General features: G+C 40.8%; 1 protein-coding gene across 3 annotated transcripts in view; it reads right to left on the bottom strand.

Moving 5' to 3' along the window:
• The window catches only part of SNX24 (sorting nexin 24), a 130,988-nt gene extending 123,179 nt beyond the window's left edge, over positions 1-7,809 (bottom strand). For 2 of the 3 annotated variants that reach the window (XM_039545660.1, XM_039545661.1), the window contains exon 1: positions 7,248-7,412. In XM_039545660.1, coding sequence (XP_039401594.1) covers positions 7,248-7,307 — 60 coding nt within the window. In that variant the 5' untranslated portion in view covers positions 7,308-7,412. Of the gene's footprint in view, positions 1-7,247; positions 7,413-7,700 lie in introns of those variants that run through there. The other variant, XM_039545662.1, reaches the window with a different exon arrangement.
• Positions 7,810-22,094: the final 14,285 nt, after the last annotated feature.

Genomic DNA, 22,094 nt, shown 5'->3' with positions numbered 1-22,094 from the left:
TCTGTTACTTATAAGGAATTTGGGGAATAGTGTTAAAAAAAGTTAATTAAAAACACTGTAAGCATATGTGTCGGTCAAACATGACCTCTCTGCTCTACAACATATTTAAATGGATGTCATCTTGACCTGCAACATACCAATGTAAAAATTTTTGGTCAATATAAATCAAATATGCACTAATTTATTCAGCAGGTTTCCCAGTATCTGAATCAACATTAGAAATCTAACTAGTATTTGTTATTCTGTTATTGACAAAGGAAGCATATTTAAATGATAACAAGTACTCATGGGTGTCATTTTGAAGTTAAATTGTTCCCTAAGGATATCCTCAGTAAACATCTACATTTAAAGGTCATTCACTGCCAAATTATGAACAACTGTTGCATTTATTAGCACAGGCTCAATAGTTTGGAAGCTACAGTCATCAATTCAAACTGACAATGCTGTCTAATTGTCCCCTACTATTAAATGAGGAACAGAGCCATTTTCCATAAGTTTTTTCACCATCTGGGGTGTACTTTCAATTCACTGAAGTATTATGGAAGACAGTCCCCTGATAAAATTGGGACATATCAAAGCCATTGCTTAATCATAATTTTTTGGAGAACTGTTTTAAAAGATAAATCAGAGAGAACAGGTCATATGTTTCAAGAGCTAAATTTTAGTCTGTGGAGTTGGAATGGGGGATGGACAACATAACAGTAATAAAATAGTAGACCTTCCAGCACCTTGTCCATTTTCACACTAATACACACAGTACATCCAGATCAGCTGCAGCATCAGCTGATAGCATAGCAAGGGAGATATTAATTTTGAAATAATCTAGGCTTCTACCCCTTATTATATGTATCCAATACCCCTTTCCAAATTTCACCTTGGTTGCGATATCCAAATCTCTATCCATCTTCATTATTTTAGCCCATTTCTCATTTTCAGCTTGCTTCAGCCTCATCAACGCCTAACTCTGCCATAACTTTTTCCAACTCAGCATATTCAGGTATCTTGTAATTGGTAAAAAGTCATTTCACCCCAAATCCCAGCATCTCCATCCCACTCTGTATTCCAAATTTCATATTGGCCTCTCTTATAACCTACAGATTCAATGCGACCCTTAATTCTCATGCAACAGAATCACAGAACCATAGTTAGATGGGACTACAAGGTTTAACCCCCTGCCAAAATGCAGGAATTGTTTTGTCTAAACAGATGCCTATCCAGTCTCCTTTTGAAAACCTTCAGTGAAGGAGTTACCACAACCTCCCTAGACAGTCTGTTCTATGGTCCTACTGTTCTTACAGTTATAAATTTCTTCCTGAGATTTAATCTAAATCTACTATGCTGTAGTTTAAATCCACTGTCTCTTGTACTGCCCTTTATGGCGAGAGAGAACAACTTTTCTCCATCTTTTTATGAGAGCCTTTCAAGTATTCAAAGACTGCTGTCATGTCTACCCATCCCCTCCCGCCCGCATCTCCTCTTTTCCAAATTCAACATACCAGTTCCTTCAGCCTCTGCTCATATGGGTTGCATTCCATCCCTCTGATCATCGTCATTCACTTCTGGATCCTTTCCAGTCTCTCTACATCCTTTCTATACAATGGTGGCCAAAACTGGACACAGTACTCCAGCTGAGGCCAACCAGCGCTGAGTAGAGCGGTACTATCACTTCCCGTGACTTGCATGTTATGCCTTTGTTAAGGCTACCTAAAATTGCATCTCCCTCCCCCTTTTTTTCTTTGCAATAAGACCAACAGAATGGAAGTAGACATGACTTGGCCACTGACACTTTTATATTCAGCAGTTCAGCAAACTGTGGCTTCCTGGATCAATGATCCTAGTCATGTCGCTTGACTTTTAAATAAATGTCTATAGTAACTGATTATCACCTGTCATTACAGAAAGTGAAATTGTTTCCTATGGGACATTCATCCTCTTCAGGATCCATTCTTCTGTCTATTAAAAAAAAGAGCTTTCTGTTGCACCTTGTAGCCATGATATCCATCACTGTCTACTAAGCTATAAGGTTTCCAGACTATGCTGCCACTCTCCATTGTCACACTGACCATTACTTAGCCATTGGCCCCTATTCCTGAAGCTCCTAGCTATACATCCTTATATACCAGGCTCATGTGGTCATATCAGCAGGACAATCTCTCATACTGTGAAGCTTTAGGGAGATTCATCCATTCTGGACCACTCTTTAGTGAACCATGGATAAAGGATTGGGTCCATCGCACAAATACATAAGGCAAACAGACACCCACTGCACAATTATTGGTTCACATGTCCCACCAATGAGGCTAGATTTAACTGTGTTTTCTCTTAGCTGTTTTAAAAAAAAAACTGTATCAAAATTATTTTTGTGTCTAAGTATCTGGATGGATCTCTGAGGAACCTAATGGATTGGTGCGAATGGATACAGCATTGTGTTGCCAACTACAACAGAGCAAGAACCAGTTGAGCACTTTGTGAACAGTTAGCCAGGAGATGAGGAAATGTGACGGGAAACCTGACAAGTTATTACAAACAGAAGTGTAGATTATATTACTACTACTTTGTACTTTCTTATATAGCATCTCCCATCTAAGAATTCCAATGTGTTTTATAGGTTGTATTAAGCCTCAGAACACCTCAGTGGGGTAGAGACTTATTGTTATTCCTCATGGGGAAAGAGACACAGATGTCAGATGCCAGGTCACACATGTCAAACACTCTGAAACTGAACTTTGTACAAAGAAGTAATAAAGTCTATCCTTTGGTAAAAATGCTTCTAAATTGGTAAAAGTTTATGCAAATTCTTAAGGATTCTTATACCATTGCTACTAAAACAGAGCCTGATTTTCAGCTGAGCACTCAAAAACGAGGGCCAAATCAAGGTAACCTGGATCACCAAACACACTACATATCCCAACACTATATTTTGGTTAAACTCTCCCTTCCCTCCTAGGTGTAGCAATAGGGGCTTCTCTTCCCTTGGGAGCATCAGGGATAGCAGTTGGGATTCCCTCTTTCCCATGGAGAATTGGGGTGGGGTAGGCCAGTACTTACGCTTTGCCTGCTGGGGTATCTGCCTGGGTGGGTGGGCAAGGCCTGCTGCACTCTTCTCCTCCTCCCACACAGAGACCTCCAATGTAATAGTTTAGGCATACTGTTTGGGAGGGGGGTAGAGTGGAGGAGGTAAGCCTTGAAGTTACCATCGCATTGAGATCAATGAGGCAGTTCGCCCCTCCCTCTCAGAGCAATTGCTCCCTGGGGCTGGGATGAACTACCCAAATTTTAACAAACAATGGTCGAGCATACAGAAACAACTTTGTTGTCAGAAGGAATTTGAACCTGGGATCTTAAAACACCAAGTTATAATTTCCTGGCTTTGAAACGTGTTGTTGTGGAGTTCCATTTTGTTTTCTTTTGTAACTGTAACAGTCTAGTACTTTTTGCTAAAGTCTAAATTTCTTTAAGAATGTTCATTGTCCAAAATTAACTGTCTTAAAATTATTCCAAAAAGGAAGGAGTCTTCCTCCCAATCTAAGAGTCTTGGTAGGGCTGCAGGAGTCAAGACATGAACTTAAAAGCTAAAATAATTAATATTTCTCCCTACATCCATCTGTTTTCAGGTGAATGAAACAACACTGAAGAAACAGAATAAGTAGGAAGCATAGCTGCAAAGTTTTGTGCAGCTCCATATGTGGCATTTACACAAATTATTTAATAAGCTAGTTTGCATAGTTGTAAATATGTAAATATACAACAACAAGTTGTGCCTTCAGTGCTCATGCAACCTTGGAAAATGAAGCCTTCTGTTTATCTCCAGGGCAGCATCAGGGCAAGCTTTACACACACACACTGCCCTGGCAGTATGCCTGACCTTGTGTGGGTTGGTGGCGGGGAGGTGAGGGGGGGAGGAGTAGAACTTCGCCTAGAGGTAACAGGGGTAGTTTAGTCTCCATGGCCTCTCCAATACGTCCACCAGTTAGTGCAAAGTCTGGTGATTTTTGGAGGAGAATCAAAAAGATAATAAAGGGGCCACCAACATCCATTAGATGGGAAAAACTTTTTAATCCCCATTGCGTTGGGCTGGATTCCTACTGGTGAGTGACAGGCAAAATGCAATGAAGTTCATTACCTATGTCCTCGGGAAGTCAGTGCCTTAGTATGTGCTAATTTTATACTTTCAAGACTGAGGTTTGTTTTCTAGAAAGATAAGTTTATTATATTAAGTTCTGATTTTTTTGGAGCTTACACAAGATAGGGTCTTCCAGTCTCTGTGTATGCAAGCAACATCTCTTCACACTGCTCTCAGATATTATAGGATTTGTTTGTAGAAGACTCTCTCATGTTGTTGCTGAAAGGGCAGATCCCATTAACCAAAACACAATATACTCAATATATATCATCATTAGGGCTGCAGGTTTGCCACAACATTTTTTTTAAAATAAAAAACCACGGAACAGTCACAGCTTATGAAATTATGACGATAGCTCTGCGATTTTTGATAGAAAGTGCCTTCCCCCTGGCCTCACTGAGGGGGCACTGACCAACCTCAGCAGTACCCTCTGCCCCAGCACAACAACCTGAAGGGCTGGGGAGAGAGCCCATTCCACATTCACTCCTGGCAGCAGTCGCTCCTACAGCTCCTGTCCCATGGGGTTGGGCTGGGGTCGGGCCCAGCGTTCAACTTTGGGCACTGTGACCTAGCACACAGGGTCACAGGTTTGATTCCCCACATCTTCCTGTCATGACAGAGGGGCAGGTGAGCCAAGCCAGTGGCACTGCTACTCTATGCACTAGGTTGCAATGCCTGCATTGGGGCACTACATCCAGATCTATGGGACAGGAGCTGCAGGCACCTCTGCTGTGGGATGAGTGACGGACAAACAGGAAAATCATGCTGTGACATTTTCCCACCATGACAAACCTGCAGCCATAATAATCATCATCATCATGAAGGCAAATCCCAAAGGAAAGACATAGCCTCATGGCAGATTGAGCATCACCTGGATCGGTATCTAGCTACAACAATAAAACAAATACTAACATAATGTCCAAATTCATCTCTAAATGTTCTGCAATATAAAATCATTTCAACAATTATATAAAGCTATTGTGAGGCTAATCAGCCAGAGCTGAATTCACAACACAAAACTCTACTACTTCATCTATAGAAAGTGTGTTATCCTCAATAAGCAGCCTAGAGAGGGGGAGACAACACACATTTGATCGATCACTGGGTAACCCAACCATTTTTGTCAATTAGCACTAGAATGATGGGTCCCAGGATTCATTGGTTCTATTCCTGGCTCTCAGAGCAGAGTACGTTCGGGTGGTTAGAGACAGCATAGCAAAGTGTAACAACACTCCTATCTGGGTCACCAGTAGGGACTGAACCTGGGATCTCTGGATCTAAAAGCATGAACTTCTATCATGTGATCTGGTACTATACCAAATCATCATGCAAGTATTAGTGGACTCAAACCTCTGTATATGATCTAGCCATAGGGGGCAAAAATTCATAGTGTGTTGGTATGAGTTAGATAAGCGTATAATTTGGCCCACTTCATCTGAAAGCCAGTGTTGAAAATGGATGAGACTTATTCCCCTCCCCCCACCCCGCCCCCAGCTATGCTTCCAGTGACCTTGTACAATCTTTCAGTTACCCTAGCTGTAAAATGAGCAAAGATGCTTGCCACCCCTAAGGTAGGTGTATGAGACCTTCATTAATAATAGGTGTGAGGTGCGCAAAAATACTAAGAACAGTGAGCAAAATTGCTGAGAGTTGAACCCAAGGTAGCTTGGTTTGTAGCTTAAGGTGCTTACCCCTAAACTACAGAGTACTACTTGGAGGCATCTATCTCTATTTTACCAGTTGCGTGGGAATGAGAGACAAGGCTACAGCATGTGTCACCAACACACAAAATACATGACATTTAGCAGGCCCAAGGAAGATGAGAATATAGATTCTCTGACAAAAGTGAGAAAATCAAGGGTAATCTTGTAACAGACAATGGAAGTTTAAATGTTGCAAAATGAGGTGGCATTATTGGGAAATAAATCATTAGGAGTCTGAGAGCTGCAACTAATTGGCACAATAATCATCATGATGATGATGATGATGCCTGCCTCCATTGGCCACTTGTTAAATTTTCCAACAAGCACTTTTGTGCTCTTCCATCTTGCCCCGTATGCTTGGGAGGAGCTCCCCATAAACATCCACAAAGCAACCTCATTATTCTCTTTCAAATCCCTTATTAAATGTTTCTTTTCCACAATGCCTACAAAAAAATTGATACTGGTTGGGCCTCCGGTGTGCTGAGATCATACATAAGAACAGCCATACCGGGTCAGACCAAAGGTCCATCTAGCCCAGTATCTGTCTACCGACAGTGGCCAATGCCAGGTGCCCCAGAGGGAATGAACAGAACAGATACTCATCAAGTGATCCATCCCCTGTTGCCCATTCCCAGCTTCTGGCAAACAGAGGCTAGGGACACCATTCCTGCCCATTCTGGCTAAATTAGCCATTGATGGACCATAGCTTATCGTGTTGTCCAATAATGCCGCACTGTTTCTTTGTACTCCCCCATCTGTCCGGATCCATCTGTTGTCACTTTTCTTATACTTATACTTTTTGTTCTGTGTGTGTGTACAACGAGTAGCACATCGGAGTCTTGAACCCCACTTAGTGCTCACAGGCACTACTATAATACAGTTAATGAATAAATAACAGTTACAATAAAACAGAGACTGCAGCTGTCTGCATTGCTGGTAGGATTGTGCATAAGACAGGCTCCCCAGCCTACCATGCTCCATCTCCTCTTACCCCGCAGTTCTCAGCAAGCCACCGACCTGAGCAGCCAGCCCGCATATGGATGTCAAATGGCACCAGGGTGCTGTGCCCTGCCTCGCTCCAAGGGGCCGGCCCTATGCGTCTATGAAAAGAGGCAGCATATGGAAAGGACAGCTGCGAGCTGCCTGGCCAGGGGCCTCCCAGTGGGTGCCAGCCATGCGCTGGCTCTTTACGCCACCCTCGGCGATGCCAGCCAGCTGTCTGGCTGCACGTCCTCCAGCAGCCCAGGGTCCCAGCGGGGGTGCCCAGGCCGGGCGGGGAGGCAGAGACCCGCCACCGGTGGGGATGGGGCCTCGGCCCCTTAGAGAGAGCCAGGCAGTGACGGTGCTGGGCACCAGCCGCACGCAGCCCGCCCCACTACGCTGCCGAGCCCGCGGCCCCGGGCCCCCGCTCGGCCCCTCACCGTGTACCCTCGCTCCAGCTCGCTCTCCTCGTAGCGGAAGGACGGGATGTAAAGCTCCATGGCGCGCGCGGGCCGGGCCGGGCCAGCGGGGGGAGCCGGGCACCGCAGCGCGCCAGGGCAGCAGCAGCTCCCCGGGACCGAGCCAGCTGCGAGCGAGTCACGTGACGCGCCAGGAGCCCACATGACGCCAGTACGCGGCGGGGGGCGGGCAAGGCCCCCAGCGCAGCGGCCGGCCCGGAGCGGGGGCGGCGCGGGGCCTCGGGCGCGCGAGCCAGGCAGCGCTGTGCAGCTCGCGACCTGCCCAGGCAGGGAGCTGGGGCTGGAGCCGGAGCGGCCCCTGGGCTCAGCCAGCCCGTGGCTGCGGCAGGCGGCCCCTCGGCATGCTCGGTCCCTGTCCAAAACACTCCGCTCCGCCCCAGGGGATCCCGGCTAGCGGCTCGGCGCTCAGGATACCTGCCGGGCGGCCACAGCCGGCAGCGGTATCCACCCTCGTGCCAGGCCATCAGCTCCCCCGGCTTCTCCTCACTGTGCGCAAATGGGTGCGCTCGGCCTTTAGCGTCTCCAGCCGCCACCGAGGTCAGCATGAGGTGCTGATTAAGAGCCTGTAGCTCACTCAGTTCCCCTCTGCCTGTCATCAGGATAAATGTGATGATGCTTTTTCCCTTCCATAGCTCAACGGGTTTTTTTCCTTAGTTGCCTTCTTGTTCCTTCTCCGTCCCCTCAAAGCTCCTAGAGAGCCTCTCCTTTGTAAGCCAGCCATGGAAACAAGAGTTGTTACCGCCTAACACTGAAATGTGCAAAAGTAGATTTTGGCAACTGCTGCCCTTAAAGTCAGTTTTGCCCCAGTGCCGGTCATCTGTTTCTGCTGACCCGATGTGCTGATTTTATAGAGACAGTCCCAATATTTGGGCTTTTTTCTTATATAGGCTCCTATTACCCTGCACCCCCATCCCCATTTTTCATATTTGTTATCTAGTCACCCTACTGCTGTTTGCTCTCAAATCCAGTGCTGGTTGGCATAATTGCTGTAGCAACCAGTTGTGATATCCTATAGAGGAATAAACAGATGACTTTCTAAACAAACAATATTGTTTTTATGTACCTGCTTTAGTAATAGCAAAGAAACCCAAACAAAAACAACCTGTAGCGTAGTATCAAAGGTATCTCTACATAGGTGGTTTCTATGATACCTGAAATTAGTAGACATTAAATTTCTCTTTAACATCTCATTCTTACCTATACACTTGCATGTTGAGCAAGTCCAGGCACAACTTGCAAGAGGAACAGTAAAGCGAAATACAGAAAGTCACAAGTAGGATAGACTAAGAAAAGCAAGTTTAAGAGTTTCCTAAGAGGCATCAGTAGCTCTTTGATAAATAGAAGGTAATAGATACCAGCTATTATCCCAAAACAATACTCCTGTATTCTGTTGAATCTTTCACTGGCCATACTACCCCCTGGCACCATTTTCAGTTTACTGTTGGCTCTAGATCAAGGTCACCTGATTCACATGGCTACCCATGCATGAAAGGTGACAAGCAAATCAGTAAACAGTTGGAGTTTTAACACTCTATTCAAGAATCAAGCCAGGATAACAGTTACAACCTTTGACTTTTAAATTGTTTACAATTCACATTCTGCTTTGAGGGAAAAAGGTCCTCTTTGGCTGGAAAGGCTCTTGATATTTTTTTGTTAATTATTTTTAACCATACAAGAGGCAGCTTATTTTGGTTTATAAAGTGTGAGTATATTGGTTTCTAGGCCCAGGTACAAGAACTATAAAATCACATACTGTATACTGAACTAACATCAATTAACAATAAAGGACTCTCTCCTCCACCTCTATCTTCCATAGGGGAAGAAATCTCATCCACTATTCAAACTGTCTTCAGAAAATAGATATGCCGTGCAACATGCAATAAAGAATCATTTTTTAACTCTGTTTCGCTAATCAGGAAGGAGAAGGGAGCAAAGTCTCTTCAGAGCACCCTTTTCACCAGTCCAACAAACCTAGAGAGCATCTGCCTGAACATTCCAGATCTTAGCTGCAGGCATAGAGCACAGAGTCAGGAAAAAATTCTGGCCAGGAGCTTTCCTGTTGACTTCAGTGAATGTCAGGAGCTGTAGTCGCTAAAATACACAAAACCCAAACAATTTAGTTCATTTCATTTGTAAACTGAGACCAAGTGTGTCTGCTTTAAACAGATCCATTAAATTATGATTGTTTTGTACAGATGAGGAAAAAGTGGATTGTATTCTGAAATATTTTGAATAATCAATTCTCCTGTCTGATGAAACTTCCATTAAAATGTCAGTTTTGCTCTACTGAACAAAATACAAAGGAAGGAGCAGATGTTTATTCATTTGAGAGATTAATTTCATACAAACAAAATTTAGCCCAAAAGCAAATATCTGAATTGATGACAACGTAAATTTTGGAGGCAAGATCTAAGTGAAATATTAGATGCATTTGATGCATCTCCATGCTGCTTTGTAGCTAACAGTTTCAGTTTACATGGCACTTTTCTCTCCCTTATGCAAACCTTACTAGCCCCAAACATCAGCCATCCATCTTGGGGCAATAGAAGACAACAACCACCCCACAAGCTCACAGGAATCATAGATGCAGATGACAATCTATATTACCTTTCCTCTTTACAATTACGACAACTTAACAGACTTGAGCGTGTGCGCACACACTTTTGTTTCCAAATTTCTCATTAGAAAAGTGGTCGGGTCATTTTCCTCACTGTTCTCACTTATCTTTGGAGTTTTCCTGTAATGGTTGCATTTATATAGCATGTTAACCCTATGCCCTTGCAGTGCTCTGGTTTCTATATAATGAAATAAAAACAAATTGAAATACAATAATATTGTTGCAAAAAAACCCCCACCCCTATTAACTTTCAAACAAATCAAAGTAAATGATCTAAGTATTCATACCACATCTATCACCATATCTCAGCGCCAAGATGATCATGTGTGAAGTTACCTTAGTAAGATGATCTAGTGAGCCACCTCTTTATTTATCCCCTCTATCTTTTTCCCTTGTTGTGGAAAAGCTAACCTGAAGTGTGTTTTACACTTTGCTCTGGAAGGAAAGATCTGTGGCCAAGAGAGTCAAAGACAAAACCAGGATAAAAATATGTAAATATTACACATTAAACACCTATACAATATAACAATACACAGTAAGCACTCACCTGAAATCCGGGCTGCTAAATTTATTGGCCATTCCCCTCTGCACAATGGTAGTACCTGAACTATGTACTGGACTGTAGACTAGAAGCTGTAGTAATGGCTATAGAGCAGGGTTCGGCAACCTTTCAGAAGTGGTGTGCCAAGTCTTCATTGATTCACTCTAATTTAAGGTTTCACGTACTAGTTAATATATTTTAACTTTTTAAGAAGGTCTCTTTCTATAAGTCTATAATAAATAACTAAACTATTGTTGTTTGTAAAGTTTTTAAAATGTTTAAGAATCTTCATTTAAAATTAAATTAAAATGCAGAGCCCCTGGACTGGTGGCCAGGACCCGGGCAGTGTGAGTGCCACTGAAAATCAGCTCGCATGCTGCCTTTGGCACGTGTGCCATAGGTTGCCTAACCCTGATATAGAGCAACTCTGGTGCCGCTCCATGATGGTGGAGGTGCAGGCTGACAGAAATCCATTCCCATCCCGTATGGGCTACCTGCTACTGAGGTATTTGGAAGGATTTATATTGTAGCTAATTTAATCCAATTTTTTCTAGCCTCATAGATATTAAACACACAGCAATGGAAAAGGTAAGCTATGTAACAAATCTAAACAGTCCCCAAGTTTAGCAGTATAAGATACTTTAATGAGAATAATTTTTATGGTATCCAGGATTCTTCAGAAATGTTAAGCCCTGAAAGTCCTATAACCGACTTCTAAGTTTTATTCTGATCTCAAGTGATGTACAACAGAAATGATTCAATTGATGTCAGAGTTATTACACCAGGGTGAAACTAGTACAAGAGTTTTGTTGCATGGCATTATTTGTGGTTTGTCAGTCATTTACTGATAATTTAGAAGGGCTACCTTTCTTCCTCCTAAAAGCAACAGAAAGGCTACTTTATTTTCCTCCCAAGAGCAATACAGTTCACTAATGAGAAAAGTGGTTTTGAGACATTAATCCAGTTGCAAATTCAATGGTATATCATCAGCCAAGAGGAAAAAGGAAAATTATATGGTGAGCAGAATTTGAGCAAGAGGCATTAATATATTCTGGAATATTAAGTATTCAGTTTTCACAGTATATCATCATTAGCATGCAGAGCTTTTAAATTCTAATTTAACATAGAAATCAGGGTTTCTCCACATGGCTGACAGACCTGAAATTGTCTTGGTTTACTACTAGCAACACATTTAGGGAACAAGAAGCCAAAAGGACATAATTTATATGACCTGCACTGCTAAAACTTAAAGAATACAAATCATGGACAGCCTGAAGTGAATGGAGATACACTCTGGGATTCTTATTTCTCCATTTACATTGAATGAAGATACTATGAAGATCCTCATGAACCAAAAAGCACGGTAACATCTTAAATAATTTGAGCATTGTATTAATCTTTGTGGCATTGGCCTTCACATCTGAAACTATCTCTGTTTACTTTAGAAATAACCATGTGTAACAGATGTGGAGAAAGCGCTATGCTAATGTTGGATATAATGTTTCTTTCCCCTTTCCTTTACCTCAGCTTATCTCTCTGCTATGGCACAGTCCAGAAATTTAGTCTTTTCAGGACTCTGATATATATCTATATCTACTATACAGATCTAGTATAGTATATAGTATCTACAATACTATACTGATAGAAGGAGAGCAACACAATCTCTAAAGGAAAATATTACTAAATACATAATTTACTTATAACCCTTGAAACATTTGTGAATATTGTCAATAACTTGTTTACAGACAACACTTTTGCAGTTGAGGATGTTCTCCCAAGTTTTAGTACTTGTTACTATCATAAGTTCAAATGCAAAAACGTAATTATGGATGCACACATATATACAGCTTCCCTAGGTATCTTCTCTGGGATGGTTTACCCTTCTCAATCTCTGAGGAATGGTGTCCAAGTCCATGTCAGGGCATTCTAACTTCTCAAAGTTGGGAAACAAATGATAGTGCCACAGCCAACTACAAAACTTCCCTTGAGTCCTTGCAACAACAGTCTGCAATGTGCACAGCCCAGAACAAATTCTAGTCGTTGTCCTCTTCTCCCCTGGGAGCCTGCAGTTTAATCCAACAAAACTGAAAGTCCCTGGAACACAATCATTACAGTAGACCCTTCCGATCCTTGAGCTCCTGTATTGCTGATTCCACCAATTTAGCAGGCGCGCACTCTTATTATAAACTCCTTTCCCACTTCTTGAGTTCTCATTTGTTCCATTTTCTGGATTTGCACTGTCAAGCAACTTGCCTACAATAGAAGTCACCTAAGTAGTTTCAAACAACTGATGAGCACACCTTGTGCCCGCCACACCCAATTTCTGGGTGATTCTAGCCTATCCAGGTGAGTCACCCTACCTGGTTGTGGTCAGTCTGTAGACAAAAAGTACCCCAAAACAAAAAAAAGAGGAAACTGTGTATCCTCCACTGTTCCTTCCCTTATTTACACCACTAAATGTTGCAATGCAAACACATGGTTTAGATGTACAATACCTTAATTTTGGACATGCCTATATTAAAATATATAAGTCCCACTAGTGATTTTTAAAGCAAAATAGTTAAAAGGGTGAAGGATTGATGGGCCAATTAGGGACACCAACATTTTTGAACCAGAAACAAGGTAACAGCTTTCCAATGCTCATCTGTTGAGAATGAACAGGCCCTTTTAAGAATGAGTTTCTACTCTTAATTAAAAATGGCATTGGGTAATTCAATAGTCAATGTTTTGCATTGGCTTCTGCATCAAAGCTGCTGATTTTAGCATGAAGATTTATTTCCCACTGCTGTAGATGCTAGCCCTACAAACTAGGCCTAGACTCTGAAAGTCAAGTATGAGCCTGCTAATTCAGAGCCTAACAATAAAGATTCTGCAGACTGAATTTACTCAGTAATATTGTTGGTATGTGACTCACAGATGCCAGTTCAGTCTTCCATACCCTTACTGGCTATGCTAATAGGAGTAATAGCTATATCTTATTTTAGTCAGTAAAGCAAGCCAGACTTTGAATACCCAGTTGGTTGGGTGAAAAGGTGCTATTTTTACAGTCAGTTTTCAGAGCAGAACAGCACTTTAAAACTGCAGATTTATTGATTTTAAGAAAGAAGACAAAGAGGTTTACTTACTGGTAACAATTGTTCTTTGAGAGTTGCCTTTGGGCATTCACACTAATAGGATTCAGCACCTCACAAGCTGCTGTAAAGAAAAGCTGTGCCGGTGTGGGCGGGGACAGCTATAAGGTTTTGTGCTAGAATGACATAATTGAATGTGTCTATATAAGGAAACTCACCAGCCAGGCCTCCTCAGTTATTTCTCTCAAGGCTGCAATACAAAAAATTCCAAGACACAGGTGACAGCAGGTGTGTAGTGGGAGACCACTCTTGAAGAACAGTTACCAGTACGTAACCTCTCTTTCTTCTTCTGTGGACCAACTCCATGTGGGTTTATTTTACAGCTCAGGAAGTGTCTGAAGGTAGCAGAATATCCCTGCCTGCTCCATTGCATAGGGAAGAGTGTAGATTGGATGCAGGTAGAAGAAAGATATATTCCTCTACCACCTTAGACTCCTGTGTGGAAAAGTGTCCAGCAGTTATGTCATGATACTTCTGCACTTTATGGGACTCTAACACCATCTTGGATTATTTACCTGAAGAGCAAAGAAAAGCTGCAAAGTGACTGGTTACTGAGGGAAGGACAGTAGCCAGGTATGCTCTGAGGGCAGCTTATGACACCTCAGGTTCAATGTTATGACCACTGGTATAGCTCTGAGAAGATACTCCTGGCTCTGAGCACTGGGCCTTGTGCCAAACTCTTAGAAGCTAATTGAGAACCTACCCTTTGAGGGCACTGTCCTTTTTTGTTACAAGTCAAATAACACTTTGGAAAAGATCAAGTCTGAGAGTTGTAGCTCCATCTCTGGGACTCTCTTCATTTGCATCTGCTGCTAAAAAAAAAAGCCATATTACATTGGCTTTCTAAAGCCAATCTCCAGCTGTTCAGTAACAGCAGAGTACCCTACTTCAGAGGCGATATCAACCTCTGGCCTTTTCTATAATGGCTCCTGTAAGAAGAACACAATATAGAAGCAGAATCCTTTGCTGTACATCATCCCAGCCACCAGCTCCCAAGCATCAGTTTTGATGGGATGCTAAAGAGCTGCACCACTTCTCCCTCTATGGTTTGGGGCTCATCTTTCTTTCCTCATTGTTTGTTCAAGATTCCTGCAGAGCACTGGATATTAGATACCAGGCCTTCTCACTTTCCCTGTCTTCTGGAGATTTTCTCTCACAAGAAACTCCTATTGGAGGGCTGAGCTCCCTTCTTCATAAAAGGTGCTATAAATGAAGTTCCTGTGCAGCACCAAAGGAGGGGTTTTACTCCAGATATTTCCTAATACCCAAGCAAGGAGATGGTCTGAGACTGGTCCTGGATAGCAGAAACCCCAACAAATATAAAAACTTTCAAGTTCAGAATATTGTCATCAGGGTACATTAACCCATCCCTGTCCATAGGGGACTGGTATGCAGCTTGTGTCTTAAAGGATGCTTGCTTCCATGTAGCAGTAAAACCTGCCCAATCCGAAGTATCTCCAGTTCTGTGTGGGATCAAATCACTTCACTATTATCCTTTATGGTCTGTCCACAGCAATGATAGTATTCACAAAATGCCTCTTGACATTTGCAGTTCAGTGCTAAAGGGGCTGAATCCCATTATTTGGAATACACAGAGTCTCTCAGAGAAGAACAGATTTACCAGGGCTTAATTTTGCTGAGCTCCATCATCTTCAACTCCTGGAGCTGAGGGCACTCTGGACCATCCAGGATCAGATCCCACTAACCTTACTCTTGGGAAGGGAGACGTAGTAAATCATATGCTATTTACAGTAAAGAAAGTTAGTTCAATTCCTCCTGCCATGATTCAGAATTTTTTCATATAGGATATGAGGAACTGTTTGCTCAGAACATTAAAACTTTAAATTACACAGATTTCACCATGAGCTGGAAACAAGATGGCAGATTCCCTTTCTTTATTAACATTTTAAAATAATTGGCAATACACATTTATAGCTAGATGTTGTGATATGTTTTTACAGCTACAGTTTTTCTTAAGGCTGCGTGCAAAGCTAATGCTAGCATTTCTTTGCTAGCCTTTTAAGTACTGCAATCTTAGCCTTGTATCTCCTGAAATAAACTGCAGTGGGCTAGGAATATGCATGTCTTTTTTTCAGCCTTGAAGCAAAGCAGCAGAAAGATATTGGCCAGATCTTTTATCTGGATAACTGAAATCCCTTGCTGATAAATCTGTTTCAGACATCATGCCAAGTAGAAAAATCCCTTGGTCATAAATTCATAATAATGACGGATTCACAGCATTGAATATTCAGCTATTCTCAACAGTTCAAACAAACTTTTGGTTTGGAGTAGAGTAAGTTCTGTCACTGTTATAGACTAGTTGCATCTCTGTCTCTATTCTGGTGTCTCTGAGTGCACTCCCACAAGGCCCTGGGCTACAATATTTTGATCAACTGTTCTGACCCAGCAGGTCCAACGGATGTCAAAACATACCATGAAACTTTTAGTGCACAGTAGCAGGGACCACATGGATTGATGACAATAATCCCTGCGGCCTACAAAACCATCACAAAAGTTCTTCTGTACTGAAGTATAATTTGGGTACATGAAATTCTAAATGTTTTTTGAAAACTGTATGAGGCAATATTTTATTTCTGGTCATGAGAGATTTATATGTAACCAGCAGGATGACTGTCCCAAGTCTATCCTGACAATTTGTCTTAAAGGGCTTTTTTTTTTTTTTTAAATTGGCAACTATCCGTGCTGTCTAGTCAGACAGCAGTCAAAAAGCTGCTGTCTTTGGCTGTTTGCACGTATCCCATTTGCAACTCCTTTACGTGTTATTTCCAAGCATTACAAACAAAATAAAATGGCTTTAACTTAACCAAAAGTGTACGTCTCAATTTATTCTACATTTTCCCTGGACAACATCACAGAATTATGTGCCAAACTTTAAGGCTGGGAAACAAATTAAAGCAAAATACCGTAACAACAAGCAGCAGCTGCTTAATGGACATGTCAAATCTTCACATAAAAGTTGTCTGAAAATTTGGAAGATTATTAAAAAGATCAAATAATGGTTTACAACCTTCACCCTTTGATGTCAGAGAACATTCTCCTCCTGACCTTTTGCAAGATTCCTTAGACTCTTAGTCATGTCTTGTAATTTAAACCAAATTAAAAAAAAATCTTTTGGGAGTTCTTGACCCTGGGAAGTAAGAAACTTAGCCAAACTGGCTGTGCTAATGAAATCAACATTATGGACCTCATTCAAGCACAGGACTGACCTGGTGTTCCCGCTGATATATCTGCAAACTGTATTGTACTGGTTCACCAATATCTTTCAATGAGTCATGGCCACAAGTAATTCAAAGGCATGTTTATTGGTCCAATCCTGATTTTAATTAAGAAATTTTTTAACAACTAGTTGCTTCCTTGTACTTTGGGATGACAATACAAGTTTGAGTTCAAGCAAACAAATGAGGCTCTAATTTGGACCCAGAACTATCCTTTGGTCTCCTGAATTACACCTGGAAGCACTAGGGCTAAGAGTAACTATTTCCTTTGTTAAAAATCAAAGTAGGGGTTTGCTTATGGACCATAAATCATCTGATTTGGAGTTGGATTTTTTGTGGTTAAATTTGGAGTAATGAAATCTTTAAAAAAAAGTTTAGGCAGGATGGTGGATGGTCAGAGAAAGCTATTCTTATCACTGAAAATAGAAGGCTCTACTCATTTGATAAATCAGTATCACAATGTTTAATTCAAATAATCCAGGTGATATAATATACATAAGAGAACAATTTGGTTTTAGAAGACGGGATGGAAGAGTGAACCCTAAATTTGACATTTAGATTTTGGAGAGAGAATATTTTTCAAGTTTAATCACAGAAACAAAACTCCCGTTAATGAATAAAGTTGGTATTGCTGTCTCAATTCAGAGCTTGGTTAACTTCTTCCAAAGAGACAATGAAAACATCACCCTAACCTTACTGCTCTTACAGCATTTTAAATTTAATATAAGGTTTTTCTTATATGAGGGGCAGGCGACTTCCATTCTACCACGTGGGTGAGTCTATACTGACTTCTCAGAGCCATGCATTTATTACCTTCTTCTGCTTGTGCAAGAAATTACATGATTTTTTCTGAAAAACTGCACAAGCATATCACTGCACCACTGTGGGATGCTAATGGGGAGTATAGTACTAATTGCCACTCTTTTCTACAGATCTAAGTTTCCTTCCCTACAGCTGTCAGCATCAAGTCCTAAACCCACACTTGTTGCACAGTTTCTTTTGCATTTCTGCACAAAAGAACAAAATGAGCATGTCAATAAAAAGGCAGCTAAGCAAGAGGTTTCTCTGAGCTGGGAACATCCCTATTTTACCAAGAAAAAGATGTTATAAGTGATTTGGGTAGGAGGCACTGTGATATAATGATTTAGGCATGAACTGGGCTATAATCCAGTTTCTTGCACTAACTTGTATTATTTTGAGCAACTATTTACACAGCCTTTGAGCCTTATTTCCTTAGCTGCAAAACTGAGATCTATTTCAGGGGGAAGATGTTTGTAAGATGCTATAAAGTATTTAACGCAAATTATGGGCAGCCTGGGGCAGAGGTGGGAACAGAAAATGAGTCCATACTTCTGCTCGTTCTTCTAAGTCATTGTAGCTTTTATTTGGGGGGGGGGCAGGAAGAAGGGAAAGTAGTTATGGGATTGTCGTCATTTTTACCTGAGGTCATCTAATAAGCATTTAACTGCAAATAGCTGCATCCCTCTTTACGAAATACACAGGAAACTGTAGCAATGTATGTACTCCATCATTTTGAAATATCCTTAATTTTTGTATTTTACATTCAAGTATTCAGACTTTACAAAGCACATACTACTCACAATATTTTAAATATACCCTGGAAAAACTATTTATTGCACTATAAAATAACTTCCTATGTCCTTTCACAAATAAGTGAATTCAATTGAAATCTTGTGGAAGTTGGAGTAAAGTGGAGAAGAGGCACAGAAAGCATGAAGTCCAAAGATAAATTATTTGGAAAGTAGGAGTATGTAAAGAGGAATTACTAATGGAAACTTCTGCAATCACTACAATGCATATGTTTACTGTTTAAAGTCAGTACCTACTTATCCTCCACTGCCTACTCAACCACACTCAGTAATATTTTAACATGCTATACTGCAAAACAGGAGACGAGACAACACAGAACCTCATTGTACTCTAGAAAATAGTGCAAAACTACCTCCAAAATCCAAGAGCCGTTGACAGATCCAGTATTTAGAAAAAAAGATACATATATTTATACACAAGATGTTAGGTGGAAATAGCCAAAGTTTATGTATTAAAGCCACAGGAAAAGGATTATAATGTAGCAAAACACCTGGGGTGAAATCCTGGCCTCTCTGAATTCAATGGAAGTTGGGCTATTGACTTCAATAGGGCCAAGATTTCACCTCTGGTCAGAAAAAATTATGGGAGAGCTGAAATGTGTTATATGTATATATATAATAACAGTTCAATAGCAGCTATTAGGGGTGGGGAAAAAGAGAAATCAAAACTTTAGACTCAGTATTACATAAGAAAGCGGGAAATATAACGCAATGCAAAGATGTGGTAACAGATTTTTAAGACTGGAGGAAGTTGGAGGGCAATTAACCACAAACATAGAATATACACAGTGCAAAGAAGGGTTGCAAGAAGACGACATTAAATAAAAATAGGTAGTATAAATTGGGCAAAAGAACATGCTCGAGAAGAGGTGGGAGTTTAAAACGAACTTCAAAATAACAATTATTCAAACTTAAATAGTTTTCTTTCTAATGTATCTGCCCAAAAGAAGAGCTCGTTAAAGAGCTAAGCAATATAACATTGCCTTTCAGTGTCAAAACTAAGAGTTATCAACTAGCCATCAAAAAATGCAACCTAAAACTGAAAAGGGCTAAATAAATGTACAGTCCTTTCTTTTGTCCCTTTAGCAAGCAAATACATTGAGAAAAATATCACTAAAAATATTTGGAGAGTACTCAAATGGTCACAATCTTAAATTGCCGTATTATCCATTTTCGGTAAGTGGGAACAACAAACTTTTCGCAAGGAGAGGGCAAAAAAATCTGTTGGCGAGATTATGAACCATAGAGCAAAGAGGAAAACAGAAGCTAGACATGAATATATATATTCATATATATTTTGAATGTATACACACATATATGTTTTGTTTTTGAGAGAGAGAGAGATTCCTAATGCTTAGGGTGCTATCCTGGGACTCAGCAAACATGGGGTCAATTCCTTGCCCTACCAGAGACTTCCTGCATGATGTTGAGCAAGTAACAATCTCTGTTTCAGCTCCCATCGGTAAAACAGAAATAACGATACTTTCCCTACCTTGCAGTGGTGTCACAAGGGTAAAGCTTTGTATATAAACTTCTAAGATAGATGTTCAACTCTTGAGTTAATCACTGACTAAACTAGTAGAAGACCCAATCGCTAATAAAAACCTTAAATGAGGAGAAGGTCCTAAAGAGGGGAAAGAGTTTGACATTCTAGATCAATCAAAAAAAATCAGATGTAGTCAGAGCACCATGTTTAACACAATTATATGATAATGCAAATAGCTATATAATTCAGTTTTGAAAATTTGCCAAATAAAACCCTCGCTGTGCAGCATAATCCCACAGATGTTGCCACAGCCCGTTCTTAAGTATCTTTGCTTGCCTTCTGCAATTTCCCTCAAAAGGTGAGTTCAATGAAGTTCCTGAGTCCATACAGTTGCCCTTAAAGGGGCAAAACAAGAGAAATTCTTTGCTAATGAACAATAACAAATGGGAAGTATGATCAACTGTAAGAGTGGAGAAAGCCAGCAGCAGAAATGGGTTCAGTGTTTATAGGGTCAAAAGAGGCTTGCTGGAGACTGTGGATGCCATGTAGTAGTTTAAAAGTGTCACTGGAGCTGCCTGCACACAAGTCCACCATTCTTTCAGACTTGCCTGACAAAATACTGTCCCCAGGCACTAGCAGCAAGTGGGAACTCCCTTCTCCATATTCATTTGAAGGAAATACGAACTTCTGAAGTTCAGTTCCATACACTTCTATAGGTGCTTACAGTTTTGAATTAAACCTACAGCTGATTCATTCACCACATGCACTCTCTTTACAAGTCTCACATCATAACTCACAACACATAAAAGGATATGAAGTTGTCTTTCAACTGGATTTTAGAATTTTTCAAAGGTTTGCTCATTGTGGAAATACCAAAAAAATACCAAGTGAGGAGACACAACACTTCTCTTTAGTCCATTTAAAAATGCAATTTCTTAATCTTTTTTGGCTCTCATTCTGACCACTTCACTCCTCTCTTTGAGCAATCCGTTCCTCAACAGCCATATGCAATGAAGTGGACCCACAGTCTTGAAGCACAGTGTGCAGTTTTTGATGCAGGAACACATGAGAAAACGACAACCATACTCCCATGTGAGGCACCAATAAGAGCATCAGATGAGACACACCACTGAATTATGTGTTTGGAGAGCCCAGGGCCAGCTGCAGCTAGAAATAAGGGGATAAGCTCATACTACCTTGCATGGCTTCCTACTGATGGATCTTAAAAGACTGGCTAAGGAGATGAGAACATCTATGGGAGGAAGGATGGGAATCACCTTCTTTAGAGAATGTCAACTGGATTACCTATAGCAGGAGCACAGAGAGTCCATGTGGTAGGCTGAGGTCTACTCTAATGCAATCCTATGCAGTGAAAGCAGGACTTCATATGCCAGGTTGGATCGCCATCCATATTATGTCAGGCTAGAGCTGGCTGGAAACTAGAATTCCTATTCTACAGGAAATTCTGAAGTTTTGAATTTTCTTCTTCAGGATGAGAACAACATTTCTTGGAGAACTAAATTAGTTTTGTTTTAGAAAAGTCAAAGTGACATTTTGATTTGGCCTTAATCAAAATATTTTTTTTCAGTAAAATCAAAATAGTTTAGTTTTTACTATCCATGTAACTTGTGTTTTTATATATCAGTTTATAATAAAAGTTGAAATATTGCAGCTAATATATTATGACACGACAAAGCATTCTGACTTTATTTTAAGCTATTTCATATTTTGTTACATAAAATTGATTATTGGTATTCTGATAATTGATCATTACTATTAAAATTGGTAATTGGTATGCTAATTGTTTTGGTAACCGGTAATTTTCTATTGAAATTGATATAATAAAACAAAAATATAGCTGGGGAGCCAGCCTGAATTCCGTCAAATTGGCATTTTCCAATGGAAAATATTTGGTTGGAAAGTTTTCAACCAGCTTCACACATCAGGTATTGTGTGAAAGGGGGAACACTTGGGTTGCAGATGTCTCAGTTAACTGGACAGCAGCTGCGTGCAGTGGATAGTCCAAGCCTTTGAAATAGGTTTTTCTATCCCAGCTAGCAGGTGAGGAAGCTGATTCCTGTCACAGCTGGAGACAAACTGCTATATTTGTGAACCATCAAATTCATTACACACTGGGTAACTACACTAAGAAGTTCACTATTATATTTCCATCTGAAGACACAGGAA

This window comes from Mauremys reevesii, linkage group 6 (assembly GCF_016161935.1).
Source record: "Mauremys reevesii isolate NIE-2019 linkage group 6, ASM1616193v1, whole genome shotgun sequence".
Lineage (NCBI taxonomy): Eukaryota > Metazoa > Chordata > Testudines > Geoemydidae > Mauremys > Mauremys reevesii.
Note: the sequence above shows the minus strand (reverse complement) of the source record. Positions and strands in the feature narration are given on the sequence as shown.